The sequence below is a fragment of the Myxocyprinus asiaticus genome, chromosome 39 (assembly GCF_019703515.2).
Source record: "Myxocyprinus asiaticus isolate MX2 ecotype Aquarium Trade chromosome 39, UBuf_Myxa_2, whole genome shotgun sequence".
NCBI classification, from domain to species: Eukaryota; Metazoa; Chordata; class Actinopteri; order Cypriniformes; family Catostomidae; genus Myxocyprinus; species Myxocyprinus asiaticus.
Window position 1 is genome coordinate 9,778,350 of NC_059382.1, and position 16,931 is coordinate 9,795,280.

General features: G+C 36.1%; 1 protein-coding gene across 5 annotated transcripts in view; it reads left to right on the plus strand.

Annotated features, from left to right (window-relative positions):
• The window catches only part of LOC127430102 (myelin-associated glycoprotein-like), a 48,446-nt gene that overhangs the window by 15,464 nt on the left and 16,051 nt on the right, over positions 1–16,931 (plus strand). For 4 of the 5 annotated variants that reach the window (XM_051679579.1, XM_051679578.1, XM_051679575.1 and 1 more), the window contains exons 2-7: positions 1,549–1,658; positions 3,405–3,556; positions 10,530–10,608; positions 11,162–11,530; positions 12,374–12,670; positions 13,021–13,278. In XM_051679579.1, the coding sequence (XP_051535539.1) occupies positions 10,560–10,608; positions 11,162–11,530; positions 12,374–12,670; positions 13,021–13,278 (973 nt within the window). In that variant the 5' untranslated portion in view covers positions 1,549–1,658; positions 3,405–3,556; positions 10,530–10,559. Of the gene's footprint in view, positions 1–1,548; positions 1,659–2,913; positions 3,320–3,404; positions 3,557–10,529; positions 10,609–11,161; positions 11,531–12,373; positions 12,671–13,020; positions 13,279–16,931 lie in introns of those variants that run through there. The other variant, XM_051679577.1, reaches the window with a different exon arrangement.

The following is a 16,931-nucleotide window of genomic DNA, read 5'->3' on the forward strand; positions in this document are numbered from 1 at the left end:
AGCCTTATGAAGAAGAAGCTGTCTGTCACCTTATTAAACCACTCAGGTCAGAGTAAACTGCTAACCAAAAACCTCATTTGATTGGTTACTAGAAGCAGGTAGCCCCACCTTCCCCCTCACTCTTGCAAAACTCTTTTCAGTGAGAAATTCGTGTCAAAAGTGTGAGCGCAACAAAGGGAAGAACGAACACTGTATATCGGATTATTTCTGGAAAATATTTCTGCCACAAACACAAGTCATTTACACGTTTGCAGTAGTTTATTTTACACATACAGACTGATTCTACGTGGTCAATCCGTTTTGCTGTTCATGACATCCTTTCTTTGCTTGCATATTGCTAGTTGCAGGTTTGCAATGTTTTTGGCCATGTTTAGGCACAAAAACAGTGTCAAAAGTGTAAGAGCAAAAAAAGGAAGTCAGAAGAATACACACCAAATTTACTTTGTGTTAATTCGAAATTACAGATTCACAACACATGAATTACACTTATGCAAAGCATTAAAGTATTGCTAGTATTTTTTCTTTCACTTGCAACTTGATTTACACCTTTACAAAACATTCTGTATGCATGCAAATTATTTTTACGCTTGCAATTTGATTTACGCTTTCACAAATCTTACTCTGCATGCAAATATTTCTATCACGCTTGTAACTTCATTTACGCTTTTACAAATCTTGCTCTGCGCATGCAATACATTTAGGCACTATTTTACCTTCATAAAAAGAGATCTCTAAATGTCATGTGATTGAAGGGGAGGGGCTGAAAAATAAAGGGCTTGATGATGACATCCAAAAAGGGTGATCGTTTCAGAGGTGGAGCAAGTTCTTACTTTTTGATGAAAGTCTATGAAGACAAATTTTTTCTTCAACAGTTTTTCTTTGAAATAATGTGTACAAATTAATCGTTCAAAATTAGACCAGGAACATGTATTAAGGTTGTAAATTTTGGGTAGTTTGATTTAATTTTGACATTTCATGTTTAAAGTCAAGATTTTTTGTTTTTGTTTAAATTACTGATTTAAAAAAAAAAATGGTTAAATGGGCCAGAAGGGAGTCTTTCAGAAGCCACACTTTAGATTTAGCTAAGTATTAAGTGAGTGAGGCATTAAAGATTAATTACAACAGATTTACAGTACATTATTTTTGGAGACAAGGTTTGTACAGAAGCCAAAACAACTGCGACATCAAAATACGAAACCAAAGACCATACTGAGGGGAAACCATTTGTGACATCCACAATTGTTAATCTAACCCCAAGCAAAAATGTACGTAAAAACCATAAGGAATACTGTTGCCCATGCCCAGACTGACTGGTAGGAGAATGGCTGACCATGGGGAAAAGGAGAGAGAGATGCCATGGAAAGGAATGTACAGTGTGGGCCAGAGAGAAGAATGCACAGAGTGAAATGTCTGCATATTCAAAGCTGCCCACGGCACACATTCACCCATCTTATAGCTAAATGTCTCTATCCTATCCTCTCCTTGTCTATCACCTTCTCCCTCCCTCTTCTCATTGTATTTTTCCCTTCCCCGCTCCTCTGTGGAAAGACGAAGACCAGGAGGACTTTGAAGAACCAGAACCAGGGAGGCCAGTTCTTTTCCTTCAGGAGAACCCAAGAGTTGAATCTGGACCTGGTATGAGGCAAGTGTTCTGGATGGTGAGCGACTTGTTTGTGGACTATGAATGGTCTGTTTGTTTGGCTTGGGAATTGCTTCATCCATACGACTGGGTTTTTTGTCCTAGTAACAGCAGTTTTCCGCCTCTTAGTTCTTATGTGATGGGCATATTAATTAGTTCTGTCATTCAGGAACAGCTGGTGTCAATATAATTACTCAATTATGATTTTAAAAAGACTGCTTTAGATGTTTGTTTGATTAACTATTTCCTATTTCCCTGTCTTTAGATTCGTCACAATAACAGAATAAACTACAGATGATGAATGTTCAGTGCTGCTATGAGGAAAATATTATCTTTGTTCTATTTAAATGTTGTGTGTGGCATTTATCAATGTCTTTGCCTGCTTTAAAAGGATAGTTCACCCAAAAATTCTGTCATCATTTACTCACCATTATGGTGTTCCAAACCCTTATGATGTTCTTTCTTCTGTGGAATACAAAACGAGAAGTTTTTCACGCTGCTCTCTTCCATACAATGAAAGTGTATGGGGACCAGGGTCAGTCAAGCTCTGAAAAGGACAAAAACAATCACCATAAAAGTAGTCCATTCTACTCTTGCACTATATTTCGTCTTCTAAACCATACAATAGCTTTCTACGAGGAATACACTGAAGATTAAGTAGTGAAATATTTTGCTTCAGTTGTTACCATTCACTTTCATTGTGGGGGAAAAGAGCAGCTTTGACATTCTGCTATAAATAACTAGTTTTCTTCTCCACAGAGGAAAGTAAATTGAACAAAATGACAGATTTTTCACTTTTGGGTGAACTATTCCTTTAAGAATTTCTGTTTTATATATTAAGATCTGAAAGTATGCGTATAAAAGTTGGATTAACAGACCTGTTACGTCACTTTTGGCAGTGAAAGTTTTTCGCTCAATAAATACGTCAAACTCACGATCTATCAGGGGAATATTTTAATATAAAAATCTTTGAGATTTCAAGAACAGTCCATTTATCACCCACCATCTGCACTCTCCTTCTGCGCCAAAGTCTTGAAGAGATGCTTGTGTGTGTGTGTGTGTGTGTGTGTGTGTGTGTGTGTACAGGTTTGGGTGGTTTACGAGGACATTTTTTTAGGTTACAAACTGGTAATTACAAGGGTATTGTACTATAAATGTGGTTTATGAGGACATTTCTAGTGCCCCCATAATTCAAATCGCTTAAAAAAAAACATATTAAATTATGTTTTTTTTTTTTTTTTTTTTTTTTTTTTTTTAAATGTAAAAAGGCAGAAAGTTTTTTGTGAGGGTTAAGTTAAGGGGTAGGTTTTGGGTTAGGGGATAGAATCTATAGTTCGTACAGTATAAAAATCATTATGTCGATGGAGAGTCCTCATGAGGATAGCTGCACTAACATGCAGTGTGTGTGTGTGTGTGTGTGTGTGTGTGTGTGTGTGTGTGTGTGTGTGTGTGTGTGTGTGGTGAACTTCACATCAAATGGAGCACGCTGAATAAAGCCCATAAATAAAGTCAACAGAGGCAACTGGGTGATGCTGTCTGACCGCGGATGATGTGTCATATCATTGAACAGTGCTGCCTGTACTGAATGTGTGCCATAGACGCAAGGGCTGACGTCAAACACTCATAATGAGCAATTCTCCTCTCCCACACACTGCAGCCCTGTACGGCGTGTACGAGTGCGTGAGTAAAATTGTGCGTCTGTGTGGGTTAGGAGAGCTGATGTTGCCTCTTGATGCTGATGTCATTTTGTTGTTATTGCTTTTAGACAAATCAGAGGGAAAGCTGATTTGATGTGCTGTAAGAGAGCGCCACCTTGTTTGTGAGGGAAGAACAGCAGCGGCTAGTACACCGTTAGTGAGGTAGAGGGGAATAACAAACAGTTGGTTGCGGTCCAGAACTCTCTGCCAGCAGTTCAAGGTGGGACTTATTAGGATGCCTGAAAGCAAGTAAACACATAGTAATTTAAGAAGAGCCAAAAACACACGTCACTTAGAAACAGTGTTGTAGTACTCGAGACCGGACTCGGACCTATCCCCGAGTCCAGTCAATCCTTGAGTAAAATAAATAAATAAAAAAATAAAAAATTATATATATATATATATATTATTTATTTATTTTTTTTCTCAAGGATTGACTGGACTCGGGGATAGGTCAAAAAAACATCTTTTTGACTTACTATATCAGCGATTATAACGTTTGTCCCGTATTTCAGTCGGCGGGATAGAATCAGAACTAATAATGCCCGGTTCACGAATCATTCTGTTGAGTCGGTTCTTTTCTGTAAATTGGCTAAATGGGTAAAACTGCTGTAGCCATTAGTTGCATGAAGACACTGAAGAAAATGTAAAAAAAAAATTCTCTCCGTGTCATCAGAATTGAATGGTTTGGTGTTGCTTTTTGTTAAAAAAAAACAATAAAATAAATCCTGTGGTACCCCAAGATGAAATCATCCAGGCAGAGGTAAACAGAAATGCTTACATGACTTACAACTAGGCATGTTGCAATTATTAAAGGTGCACTCAGTAACTTTTGTCTTTGTTTCATTCAACATAATTTAAAATCAATAGTTTTCAGTTTCAGATGCCATTGTAGAAATTTAGTATTCACAATCAGCCATGATTACTTTAATCAATGAGTGAAAGTGTCAGATAACAGGATGTTACTGAGATTAAGCCAGTAGTATTCGGCTGGTCATGTGATTCTAAAATGGCCGCCCCCATGTGCGGACCCTCTCCATGTAGAATAAAACAGCTTTTATAAGGTTACTGTTATGACTGGAGTCTTCATTTTAATGTGAGTGGTTATTATTTCCTACATATATTGCAAAATTACAATTCATGTCTTTAGGAGATAACTTTAAAAAAAAATTCTGAGCGCACCTTTAAAAATTGTCTTATAAATATAAACATGGATTTTACTTATGATTTTTTTCACTCAGTTATGTCGTAAAAACGACATCTTGTCGCATAATAATGAGATATGTTGTTAAAATGACATCTTTTCAAGAACAAGATATTTTGTTGTAAAAACAACATCTTTTCTCATAATTACGAGATATTATGTAATGAAAACGACATCTTTTCTCATAATAACGAGATATTATGTCGTAAAAACATAATTTCTTGTAATATGTTGTAAAACGACATATTTTCTCATATTAATGATATATTATGTCATAAAATTATATATTTTATTGTAATAACTGAATTATAACACTTCCTACGGTAATTTACAACTTTGTGCAATTGTTGGTAGTTGCAGCTCTGCCCTGTAGCCTATATACAGTAAATAACGGCAAATGAATTCAACATATAACCATGGCACAGTTATTTGAAATCAATCATATTTATTTTCTGCTATGTTTAAGCCATAAAGACATGTGACTTACACATATCAATTTCATAACAAAATTCAACAAACTGAACTGAGTAATCTTAAGTAAAAAATAAAATACATCTTAAAAATAGGCTAAAATTTAAGTTAGTTGAGTAAGTTTATTTAGATTCATAAAATGCATAGAAATATCAATGTACAATAGCTTTACTTTAACAGTTTTGAACTAAAAATGTTTATTCATTGCACATTTTATTAAGTGGCAAATAAAATGTCAACCAAAAAAACAATAGTTATTATTGTCATTAACATGCCTTTTTAGTTTTATTCGTTTATATGCCCGACAAAACACTGGATTGCATTTTATATTTATATATTCGTTGTTTAACGAATAATTGATGTGAAGTGCATGAATGATGAACAATCTCTCATAAACACGTTCAATGTATTTATTATATGCAATCATCTGTAACATGATCTGTTTGATAAGTGGCAGATGAATTTCTTGCATTATTTTCTAATTGTCAATGAAATAGCTACTTTACAATCATATATTTTTTATTAAACAAAATATTATATTCTCGTCCTTTTTTGCAAACACTCCAAAACATCTTGGCCTGCAGTTTACACTAACACGGTTCAGAAAACTTTGTCTAACTTAATTTATTTGGAATATGTTCCTCTAAAACCTGGCGATTCTGGAGAAAAATCCCCAAATCCATGCCGACTTGATAAAATGTTACAAAATAAAACATTTTACGTGTAGGATTCATTTACCACTGAGTAGCTACATTGAACTGTTAGCACGTGGTGGGCTGAGACATGAAAAGTGCTACCAAGTTAATTTGTGAGATGCTTAAAACATCTCACTAAAACGACAGAAGATCTCGATTTTATGGCATAACAATCTCGTTATTACGAGAGAGAAAAAAATTACGTTTTTATGACTAAATAGCTCATTATTACGAGAAAAGATGTCATTTTCACGACATAACATCTTGTTATTAAGATAATCTTTATTTTATTTTTCGTTTTTACAACATAATAGCTCAGTATTACCAGGGGTGGTTTTATGATTTCTGAGGCCACAAGCATCCGACCAACCTGGGGCCCCATTTAGAAAATGTTTGCTTAAAAATTATATAAAATGTATTTTAAATCATCATTTTAAATTCATCCAATCAACCGTTGTAGCCAAGAACATTCAAAATATTTAATGAAATAAAAATCTAGTTAAAGATAATTAATGTATAATTCCAGTTTTTCCACAATACAGTGATAAAAAAAAAAGCCATATTTACCTACATATGTGTTTACAAAACACTTTTGTTCTTATAATTTTTTTGAACAGGGTGTGCAAAACCTACTACTTCACCCAATAACATTTTGGAATTCAGTTGTTATTTATTAATATTATAACCCAACAATTATTTATTGCCGTCCAATTTGTCATTATGATATGATACAGTATTATTATATTACTTTGTTGTATAGTAATATAGTTCTGTCTTATTTACTTTCACCTGGAGCTTATATTCTAATGCCGTAGTGTATTTTTCACCATGTTGCAAAAGCTGTATTTTATGTAGGCAAAGCATCATAGGCAACATTCATTACAGTATTGTAACAGTAGACATACAAAGCACGGCGGCCCCTCAACACACTAGAGCAGAAGAAAAAAAAACATTGCCGTTTATCAAGCACTGAAGCTTTGCTTGGTGCAGAATAATCTGGAATAATGTTAAACATTGTAACAGTCATCTCTTTGCAGCCTGAACTTGTTCAGAATGTTAAATCTTTGTGACACCTGCATTAAAAACAATCTAGACGCAGAGCAACGAATGAAACAGAAGTGTCTCGACGTGCGTTTTTGAGACCTGAAGTTCTTTTTAACTTGACACAGTGTCTAAAAATGTGCCGGTCCTCCGTGAGACACTGAAGAAACAGCAAGATGCGGTGAAGACACGTTCAGAGTGTGATTGGCCCCTAACTCATCTGTTCGCGCGTATCTGTGTGTGAGAGCGCGTGGGCGAAACAAGTTTGGACGGCCTATATATTTTTTCATAAACTACAAACCCGAACCCTACTTGAAAAACTGACCCGTCCCGACCCCGGTGGCTTCTAACGTGAACCGCTCTGAGAGCGCTGAGAACAGCTTATTCACGCATGTACCCAGAACAAAATGTCACCCCTCAAGCAGTTTTTTCACAGCTTTCCTACAAAGGCGGGGGCCCATCCGACGTTCGGGGCCCCACACAATTGCGTGGTTTGCGTGGTGGTTAAAACCGCTACTGATTATTACGAGAAAAGGAGTCATTTTTACAACATATCTCAATATTACGAAACAATATGTAGTTTTTATGACATAATATCTTGTTATTACGAGAAAAGATGTCATTTGTATGACATAACATCTCGTTATTATGATAAAAATTTTTTGTTTTTATGACATAATAGCTCATTATTATGAGAAAACAAGTAATTTTTACGACATCTTATTACGTGAAAAGATGTCGTTTTTATTACATAACATCTCATTACTACGAGAAAGATGTAGTTTTTATGACATAACATCTCGTTATTACGAGAATTATTTTCGTTTTTATGACATAATAGCTCATTATTACGAGAAAAGAAGTAATTTTTATGACAATATCTCGTTATTATGAGAAAAGATGTCGTTTTTATGACAAAACATCTCATTATTATGAGAAAAGATGTGTTTTTTTACAACATAACTGAGTGAAAAAATAATACATACATGACAGCATTGCACCACCGTAGATTTCACTTTAATTTAACGATCGTGTTATGGCAAATGTTATTTGTCGTTGTAGGTTCATACTTGCAGTGTAACATGTTTCATGTTTGCAGAGCCCTGTGTCATGCCTGCTTATTCTGTTTCTAAGGAGATGATAGAATGAAGAAACAAAGATATCTCAAAGGTCTTTCTTCATGTGAAATAAGGGCTCATGGGTTTAATCAGAGAGTCTTGATATAACGTATGAAAGTGAAGAATTTTGGACAGAAATATTTTACTATTGCATACTTGCATATAGTATAAAATAATATAAAAGCTATTCATGTTGGCTGGGTTCTGACAACAACAATGTAAATGCAAAATGGACCAATACTAAAGTTGACCAAAAAGAAAAACAGATATTTTAAGTATTTTGATATTTAAAATATTATTTTTAATGGCATTCATAAGTTTTTAAAGCCTTAAAATAAATCTTGTAAAAGTTGAATATGAATAAATTTCTTCTTAAGGTTTATGAAGCACACACACTGTACACACATGACAAAAGTATGACAATTTGTATGACAATTAATCGTCATAATCATGAAAGCCCTAAAACAGACAATTAATCATCATAATCGCGAGAGCCCTAAAACAGACAATTAATCGTCATAATCGTGAGAGCCCTAAAACAGACAATTAATCGGCATAATCATGAGAGCCCTTAAACAGACAATTAATCGGCATAATCGTGAGAGCCCTTAAACAGACAATTAATCGTCATAATCGTGAGAGCCCTTAAACAGACAATTAATCGGCATAATCGTGAGAGCCCTTAAACAGACAATTAATCGGCATAATCGTGAGAGCCCTTAAACAGACAATTAATCGGCATAATCGTGAGAGCCCTTAAACAGACAATTAATCATCATAATCGCAATTATTTGACAATAAATCGTCAGCCAAATTTCATAATTGTGACAGCCCTGCTTACAATTAATGGAAGATAGTAGTGCAACTGAGGAAATTGTAAACAAACTGAATGTTAATATGTTGTTTAAACTATATTTTTAATACACTCATAAACAGTCTTCTCACAGACTTTGACTTTTCTGGTCTTGGTCTCATCTCGGACTCAGTCCTCTTTGTTCTTGGTCTTGACTCGAACTCGACCTATTCTGGTCTCGGCCCGGACTTGGACTCGGATGAGCTGGACTCGACTACAACACTGCTTAGAACCTTGAAAAGATATACATTGTAGTAGCATTAATTAAATAGTATTACAATTAATTTAACATCTGTACACCAATTTTACCTTTATTTCTAATATTTGTGGCACACAATGGGGTGAATCTCACAAAAACATGTCCAGGACACATTTCACCCCAAAACCAAAAGAAAATATGATAACATTTTACAATAAATTAGGCTTAAGTATGAATTCATTAACATTAGTTATTGCTTCAGGCATCATAAACTATCAATGAACAATACATTTTTTACAGTATTTATTAATCTTGGGTAATGTTAACCAATATTCTGAATATACTATTTTCATTGTTAGTTCATAATGCATTAACTAATGTTAACGTATACAACTTTCATTGTTGTCTGCAAGGTCTGCAAGATTTTTCCAATGGCTATGTTCGAATTGGCACTAGCATACTGCCATAACTATTCTTGCTGATTTTACAGTATACAGTATAAACTGTACACTGTGTGGGACAGTATGCAAATTTTCAGTAGCACTTTATAATAAGGTTCTATTTGTTAACATTAGGTATCATGAACTAAAAATGAACAATATATATTTTTTTACACTATTTATTAATCTTTGTTCATTTTAGTTAATAAAAATATAATTATTCCTTGTTAGTTCATGTTAGTTCATAATGCATTAACTAATGTTCACAAATACAACTTCTGATTTTAAAAATGTGTTAGTATATAATGAAATTAAGTGCTGTAAAAGTGATGTTCATTGTTAGTTCATGTTAACTAATGTAGTTAACTAATGTTAACAAATACAACCTTACTGTAAACTGTTACTGAAAAAAATATATATTTTGAAACCTTTTGAAAACATATTTTGAAAAATATATTTTTCCTAGACATTATGTTTTTGAATAATTTAGCACCCTTTATCACAATGCGTATGGAAATATAAATAATAGAATAAAATATTACTGTAACACTTTACAATGAGGTTCTATTTGTTAACGTTAGTAAATGCATAGCTATCATGAACTAACAATTAACAATATTATTCTTCAGCATTTATTAATCTTCGTTAATGTTAATTTCTAAAGATACATTTGTTAATTGTTTGTCCATGTTAAAGCATTAACTAATGTTAGCATCTAGAAACTTTAATTTAATAAAGTTTTAGGGTCTGTTGAAATTTACCGTAACCAAGAATAACTGCTGGAAAAGTGCTGTTCATTGTCCATGTTAACTAATGTAGTTTACTAATATTAACAAATACAAATATATTGAAAAGTGTTTCCAAGATTACTGCATTTGTGTCTTTTTATTTAAATTTGCATAAAGGCAGTACAACATTTATTCCCAGTCCCATTTATTGTCTAAATGATTTACGATTTTAATAATGTATTAATATAACTTTAACTTTCTTCACATTACAAAAAATGAGAATAAGATTTTCTTGCATTACAGTAGTGAGAATTAGAGGAAATGTGCTAATTGTCATGAAAATAATGTCACTTCGAAATATCTGAATGGTTCTGCGATAAGTTCTATTTTATTGTGTTTGTAGTGTCTTTTGTGTTGTTGATACATGTGGTGTTTTTGGGACAGAGATCTACGGTCCAGAGCTAAACTGAGACCATGAAGGGCTTGGAGATGCTGCTGTTGCCTCTGCTGCTTTTTCTCAAAGGTAAGAAACTCTGCATGGGGTTTGTTTAGTATAAATTTAGGCTATTTATCTTCAATGTTAAATTTAGTATACATTATATTTTGTATATATTTATGTTGTGTGAGTAGCTTGTAGCATAGGAGGCTAGAATTTAAAAGTTACTTCCCCAACACTGATCATTTTCATCATAAGAGCAACCTTACCTGGGCAAATAAAAAACTATTCTGATTCGGATATGTCTATCTATTAAAGTGTGCAGTGCGTGTTTGACCTAGAATAAAGTTCTTTAATGGTACAGCGATGGCATCAGATGGCAAAACAGTGCTACTTTGATATATGCCATCGTAGTGAATGATTATCATATTCACCACAGTATTTGCAGTACAAGCAATAGTGCCCAGAAGCACTTCAAAGAATACCAAGCTATTGCCATGGTACATGATCAAAACACCATGGTATTACAATCATACATGTCTGAAAACACACCATGGTACTTTTTAGTACTTTTTTGTTAGTATGGTCAGGATCCTTTGTATAACTAAATTGCCAGCATATATTTTCTCTCTCTAAACAGATGTAAGTGCTCAGTGGAATGTGTGGATGCCCAGAGACATTTCAGCCATGACAAACTCCTGTGTAGTTATACCCTGTTCATTCACATACCCCTCTGGCATCAGGCCTTACAGGGGAGTTCACGGGATCTGGTACTTTGGCCAACCCTACCCCCAACTTTTCCCTCCGGTGGTTTTTAAATCCCGTACAGATATTGTTCACGAAAGTTACAAGGGACGAACCAAGCTATTGGGTGACCTGACGCAGAAAAATTGCACACTATTGATAAATAATATTGGCGTTGAACATTCTGGGAAGTACTACTTTCGGGCAGACTTGGGTGGAGCAAACATCTACACATATCCTGACTCCACAAAACTGCAGGTGTTAGGTAAGTGGGCCTCCTCCATGACTCTCAAATCAGATATGGCACCTTTAGATGCATTTTTTCAGGTTTGACATCAATGACGTTTGGTCACAAGACATGTGAGAACCAATGGCATCTGACATTAAAGGAATAGTTCACCCAAAAATGAAAATTCTCTCATCATTTACTCATCCTCAGGACATAAACAAAGAAGCTCTGTAGGTCCATACAATGCAAGTCAATGGTGACCAAAACTTTTAAGTTCCAAAAAGCACATAAAAGTCATTCTTATGACTCCAGTGGATTAGTCCATGTCTTCAGAAGTGATATAATAGGTGTGGGTGAGAAACAGATCAATATTAAAGTCCTTCTTCACTATAAATCTCCACTTTCCCCATTTGTCTTCTTTTGTTTTATGGTGATTTGCATTCTTCATACATATCACCACCTTCTGGTTGGGGCTGGTCAAAGGTGGACATTTATAGTAAAAAAGGACTTAAATATTGATCTGTTTCTCAACCACACCTATCATATCACTTCTGAAGACATGGATTAAAACACTGGAGTCGTATGGATTACTTTTTTGCTGCCTTTATGTCCTTTTTGTAGCTTCAAATTTCTAGCCACCATTCATTTGCCCCATTCATTATGGACCTACATTGCTGAGATTTTCTTCTAAAAATCTTTGTTTGTGTTCTGCAGAAGAAAGAAAGTCATACACATTTGGGATGGTATGAGGGTGAGTAAATGATGAGGGAATTTTCATTTTTGGTGAACTATTCCTTTAATGAGGGGACAAACATATAGAATTAAATGCAGTCAATTCTTTATTTCATGTTGACTTTAAGATGCCCCTTCTTCCCCTAGATCAGCCCAACATTGATGTTCCAGAGGTGATAATCAGTGACCAGAGCCTGGATTTGACTTGCTATGTCCCAGACAACTGTCCAGACATGAGTCCAGAGATCCACTGGATGTACACAGACTACCTACCTGAACCCATTTTCACCCCTGATAGTGTTGAAGAAAGCAACACTGCTGTATTGTCAAGTACTCTCACCTTTACACCCAAACCCATGCACAATGGCCAGCTGCTGGGCTGCCGGGTCCACTACCCAAACACCACCTTTGTCTATGAACGCCTCATTTCTCTGGATATCAAGTGTGAGTTTCACCAAATCTGCTAATTGTTTAAAAGGATAATTCACCCAAAAATGAAAATTCTGTATGGTACCCTCAGTCACAATTCCCCTTCATTGTTTGAAAAAAAAACAAAAAAAACAACAACAACAAAAAACAAACAAACAATGAAAGTGAATGGTGACTAAGTCTAACATACTGACTTGTGCCTAACATCTCATTTTGTGTTCCACGGAAGAGAGTAAGTCATATGGGTTTAGACCAACACGAGAGTGAGTAAATTATGACAGAATTGACATTTTTGGATGCACTGTCCCTTTAATGCATAATTTTCACTGCATTAATTGTGCACTGACTCATTCTCTAATGTGTAGATGGCCCTAGAACTGTGTGGGTGAATGTGTCTCAAGAAGTAATGGAGGGAAGCTCAGTGGTCTTGCACTGTGATGTAGACAGTAATCCAGTTCCCACGATTACCTGGTTGTATGGAGATAAAGAGCTGATGTCGGAGACGGCCTCAAATGCTTCGCTGCCCCTAGAGAACCTCACCCCAGAACAGGAAGGTGTCTATACCTGCGTTGGTGACAATGGCTATGGAAGCATGAACACTTCAATGTATTTGGCAGTAAATTGTGAGTAAATATAGTTTTATTTGTGTATTACAACTCTGATTTGCCAAAATGTATACCACAGAGTTTGTACACAACAGGGCTGTTTGGAATGGAATACTAGTTTACTACTGCACAATTTGACATAAACAAAAACTGACATAGTGTGCACAGATATATATATATATATATATATATATATATATATATATATATATACACACAGTACTGTGCAAAAGTTTTAGGTACTTGTGAAAAATGTTGCATAGTGGGGATGCCTTCAAAAATAATGAAAACTAATAAATAGTTTTCATTTATCAGTTAACATCATACAAAGTCCAGTAAACATAAAAAAGCTAAATCAATATTCGGTGTGACCACCTTTGCTTTTAAAACAGTCCCAATTCTCCTACTTACACCTGGACACAGTTTTTCTTGGTTGTTGTCAGATAGGATGTACCAAGTTTCTTGGAGAATTCACCATAGTTCTTCTATCTATTTAGGCTGTCTCAATTGCTTCTGTCTCTTCATGTAATCCCAGACTGACTCGATGTTCAGTGGGGGGGCTCTGTGGGGGCCATGACATCTGTTGCAGAGCGCCCTGTTCTTCTAATCTAATCTTTTGTATTTGCAAAAGTAATGTTTGGGAGTCTAAAATTTATTTTTTCTATTGACACACTAAATCTGAAGATATAAATAACCATCTTAAGACAAATGTTTTTGTGAAACATCTTAAGTGCCTAAAAATTTTGCACAGTACTTTATATATACAGTGGTGTGAAAAAGTGTTTGCCCCCTTCCTGATTTCTTATTTTTTTGCATGTTTGTCACACTTAAATGTTTCAGATAATCAAACAAGTTTAAATATTAGTCAAAGATAACACAAGTAAACACAAAATGCAGTTTTTAAATGAAGGTTGTTATTATTAAGGGAAAACAAAATCCAAACCTACATGGCCCTGTGTGAAAAAGTGATTGCCCCCTAAACCTAATAACTGGTTGGGCCACCCTTAGCAGCAACAACTGCAATCAAGCGTTTGCGATAACTTGCAATGAGTCTTTTACAGCGCTGTGGAGGAATTTTGGCCCACTCATCTTTGCAGAATTGTTGTAATTCAGCCACATTGGAGGGTTTGAGCATGAACTGCCTTTTTAAGGTCATACCACAGCATCTCAATAGGATTCAGGTCAGGACTTTGACTAGGCCACTCCAAAGTCTTCATTTTGTTTTTCTTCAGCCATTCAGAGGTGGACTTGCTGGTGTGTTTTGGATCATTGTCCTGCTGCAGAACCAAAGTTCGCTTCATCTTGAGGTCACGAACAGATGGCCGGACATTCTCCTTCAGGATTTTTTGGTAGACAGCAGAATTCATGGTTCCATTTATCACAGCAAGTCTTCCAGGTCCTGAAGCAGCAAAACAGCCCCAGACCATCACACTACCACCACCATATTTTACTGTTGGTATGATGTTCTTTTTCTGAAATGCGGTGTTACTTTTATGCCAGATGTAATGGGACACACACCTTCCAAAAAGTTCAACTTTTGTCTAGTCAGTCCACAGAGTATTTTCCCAAAAGTCTTGGGGATCATCAAGATGTTTTCTGGCAAAAATGAGACGAGCCTTAATGTTCTTTTTGCTCAGCAGTGGTTTTCGTCTTGGAACTCTGCCATGCAGGCCATTTTTGCCCAGTCTCTTTCTTATGGTGGAGTCATGAACACTGACCTTAACTGAGGCAAGTGAGGCCTGCAGTTCTTTGGATGTTGTTGTGGGGTCTTTTGTGACCTCTTGGATGAGTCGTCACGGCGCTCTTGGGGTAATTTTGGTCGGCCGGCCACTCCTGGGAAGGTTCACCACTGTTCCATGTTTTCGCCATTTGTGGATAATGGCTCTCACTGTGGTTCTCTGGAGTCCCAAAGCTTTAGAAATGGCTTTATAACCTTTTCCAGACTGATAGATCTCAATTACTTTCTCATTTGTTCCTGAATTTCTTTGGATCTCAGCATGATGTCTAGCTTTTGAAGATCTTTTGGTCTACTTCACTTTGTCAGGCAGGTCCTATTTAAGTGATTTCTTGATTGAGAATAGGTGTGGCAGTAATCAGGCCTGGGTGTGGCTAGAGAAATTGAACTCAGGTGTGATAAACCACAGTTAAGTTATGTTTTAACAGGTGGGGCAAACACTTTTTCACACAGGGCCATGTAGGTTTGGATTTTGTTTTCCCTTAATAATAACAACCTTCATTTAAAAACTGCATTTTGTGTTTACTTGTGTTATCTTTGACTAATATTTAAACTTGTTTGATGATCTGAAACATTTAAGTGTGACAAACATGCAAAAAAGTAAGAAATCAGGAAGGGGGCAAACACTTTTTCACACCACTGTATATATATATATATATATATATATATATATATATATATATATATATATATATATATATATACAGCTCTGGAAAAAATTATATATATACAGTATATCAGAATCAGAATGAGCTTTATTGCCAAGTGTTCTCATGTACACAAGGACTTTTTGCACACAGAACATTACAGTGAGACAGAATATAAAACAATGTAAGAGTATAAATAGACATACAAATAATAGGACATATAACAGAATGGCATATGTACAGTACATGTGCAAGTGGTAATGTATGTGCAAGGTAGGGGTATATACAGTTATTTAATTAAATATGTGAATTTACATATGTACATGAGATATGTATTTACATTATTGCACTATGGGGGAGTCTTGAGGCAGTTTAACTGTTCATGGGGAAAATGGCCTGAGAGTAAAACTGTTCTTGTGCATGGATGTCCTGTCGCTCAGTGCTCTGTAGCTCTGTAGCTTTGAACTGTTGCCGGCCAGAGGGCAACAGTTCAAAGAGGGAGTGGGCAGGGTGTGTGGGGTCCAGATTGTTCCTATCTGCACGTTTCCTCACACTGGAGATGTACAGGTCTTGGAGGGTGGGCAGGGGGGCACCAATATTCCTCTCAGCAGTCCTGACTATCGGTTGTAGTTTCCTTCTGTCTGATTTGGTGGCTGAACCAAACCAGACAGTTTTAGATGTACACAGGACAGACTCAGTGACGACCGAATAGAACTTTGTCAGCAGCTCCTGTGGCAGGTTGAACTTCTTCAGCTGGCGAAGGAAATACAACCTCTGATGAGCCTTCTTCACAATGGAGTCTATGTGGGTGTCCCACTTCAAGTCCTGAGAGATGGTAGAGCCCAGGAACCTGAATGACTCCACTGCTGCCACAGTGCTGTTCAGGATGGTGAGGGGGGGGAGTGCAGGGGGATTTCTCCTGAAGTCCACTATCATCTCCACTGTTTTGAGTATGTTCAGCTCAATGTTGTTGTAACCACACCAGAAAGCCAGCTGATCAACCTCCCATCTGTATGCAGACTTGTCACCGTCGTGGATGAGGCAGATGACCGTGGTGTCATATACAAACTTCAGGAGCTTGACAGTGGGGTCTTTTGCAGTGCAGTCAGTCATGTACAGGGAGAAGAGCAGTGGAGAGAGAACACATTCCTGAGGAGCACCAGTGCTAATAGTGAGGGTCTCACTAACTGCAGCCTATCTGTCAGAAAGCTGGTGATCCATTGACAGATTGGGGTGGGCACAGAGAGCTGGTTCAGTTTGGTTGAGAGAAGATCAGGCATGATGGTATT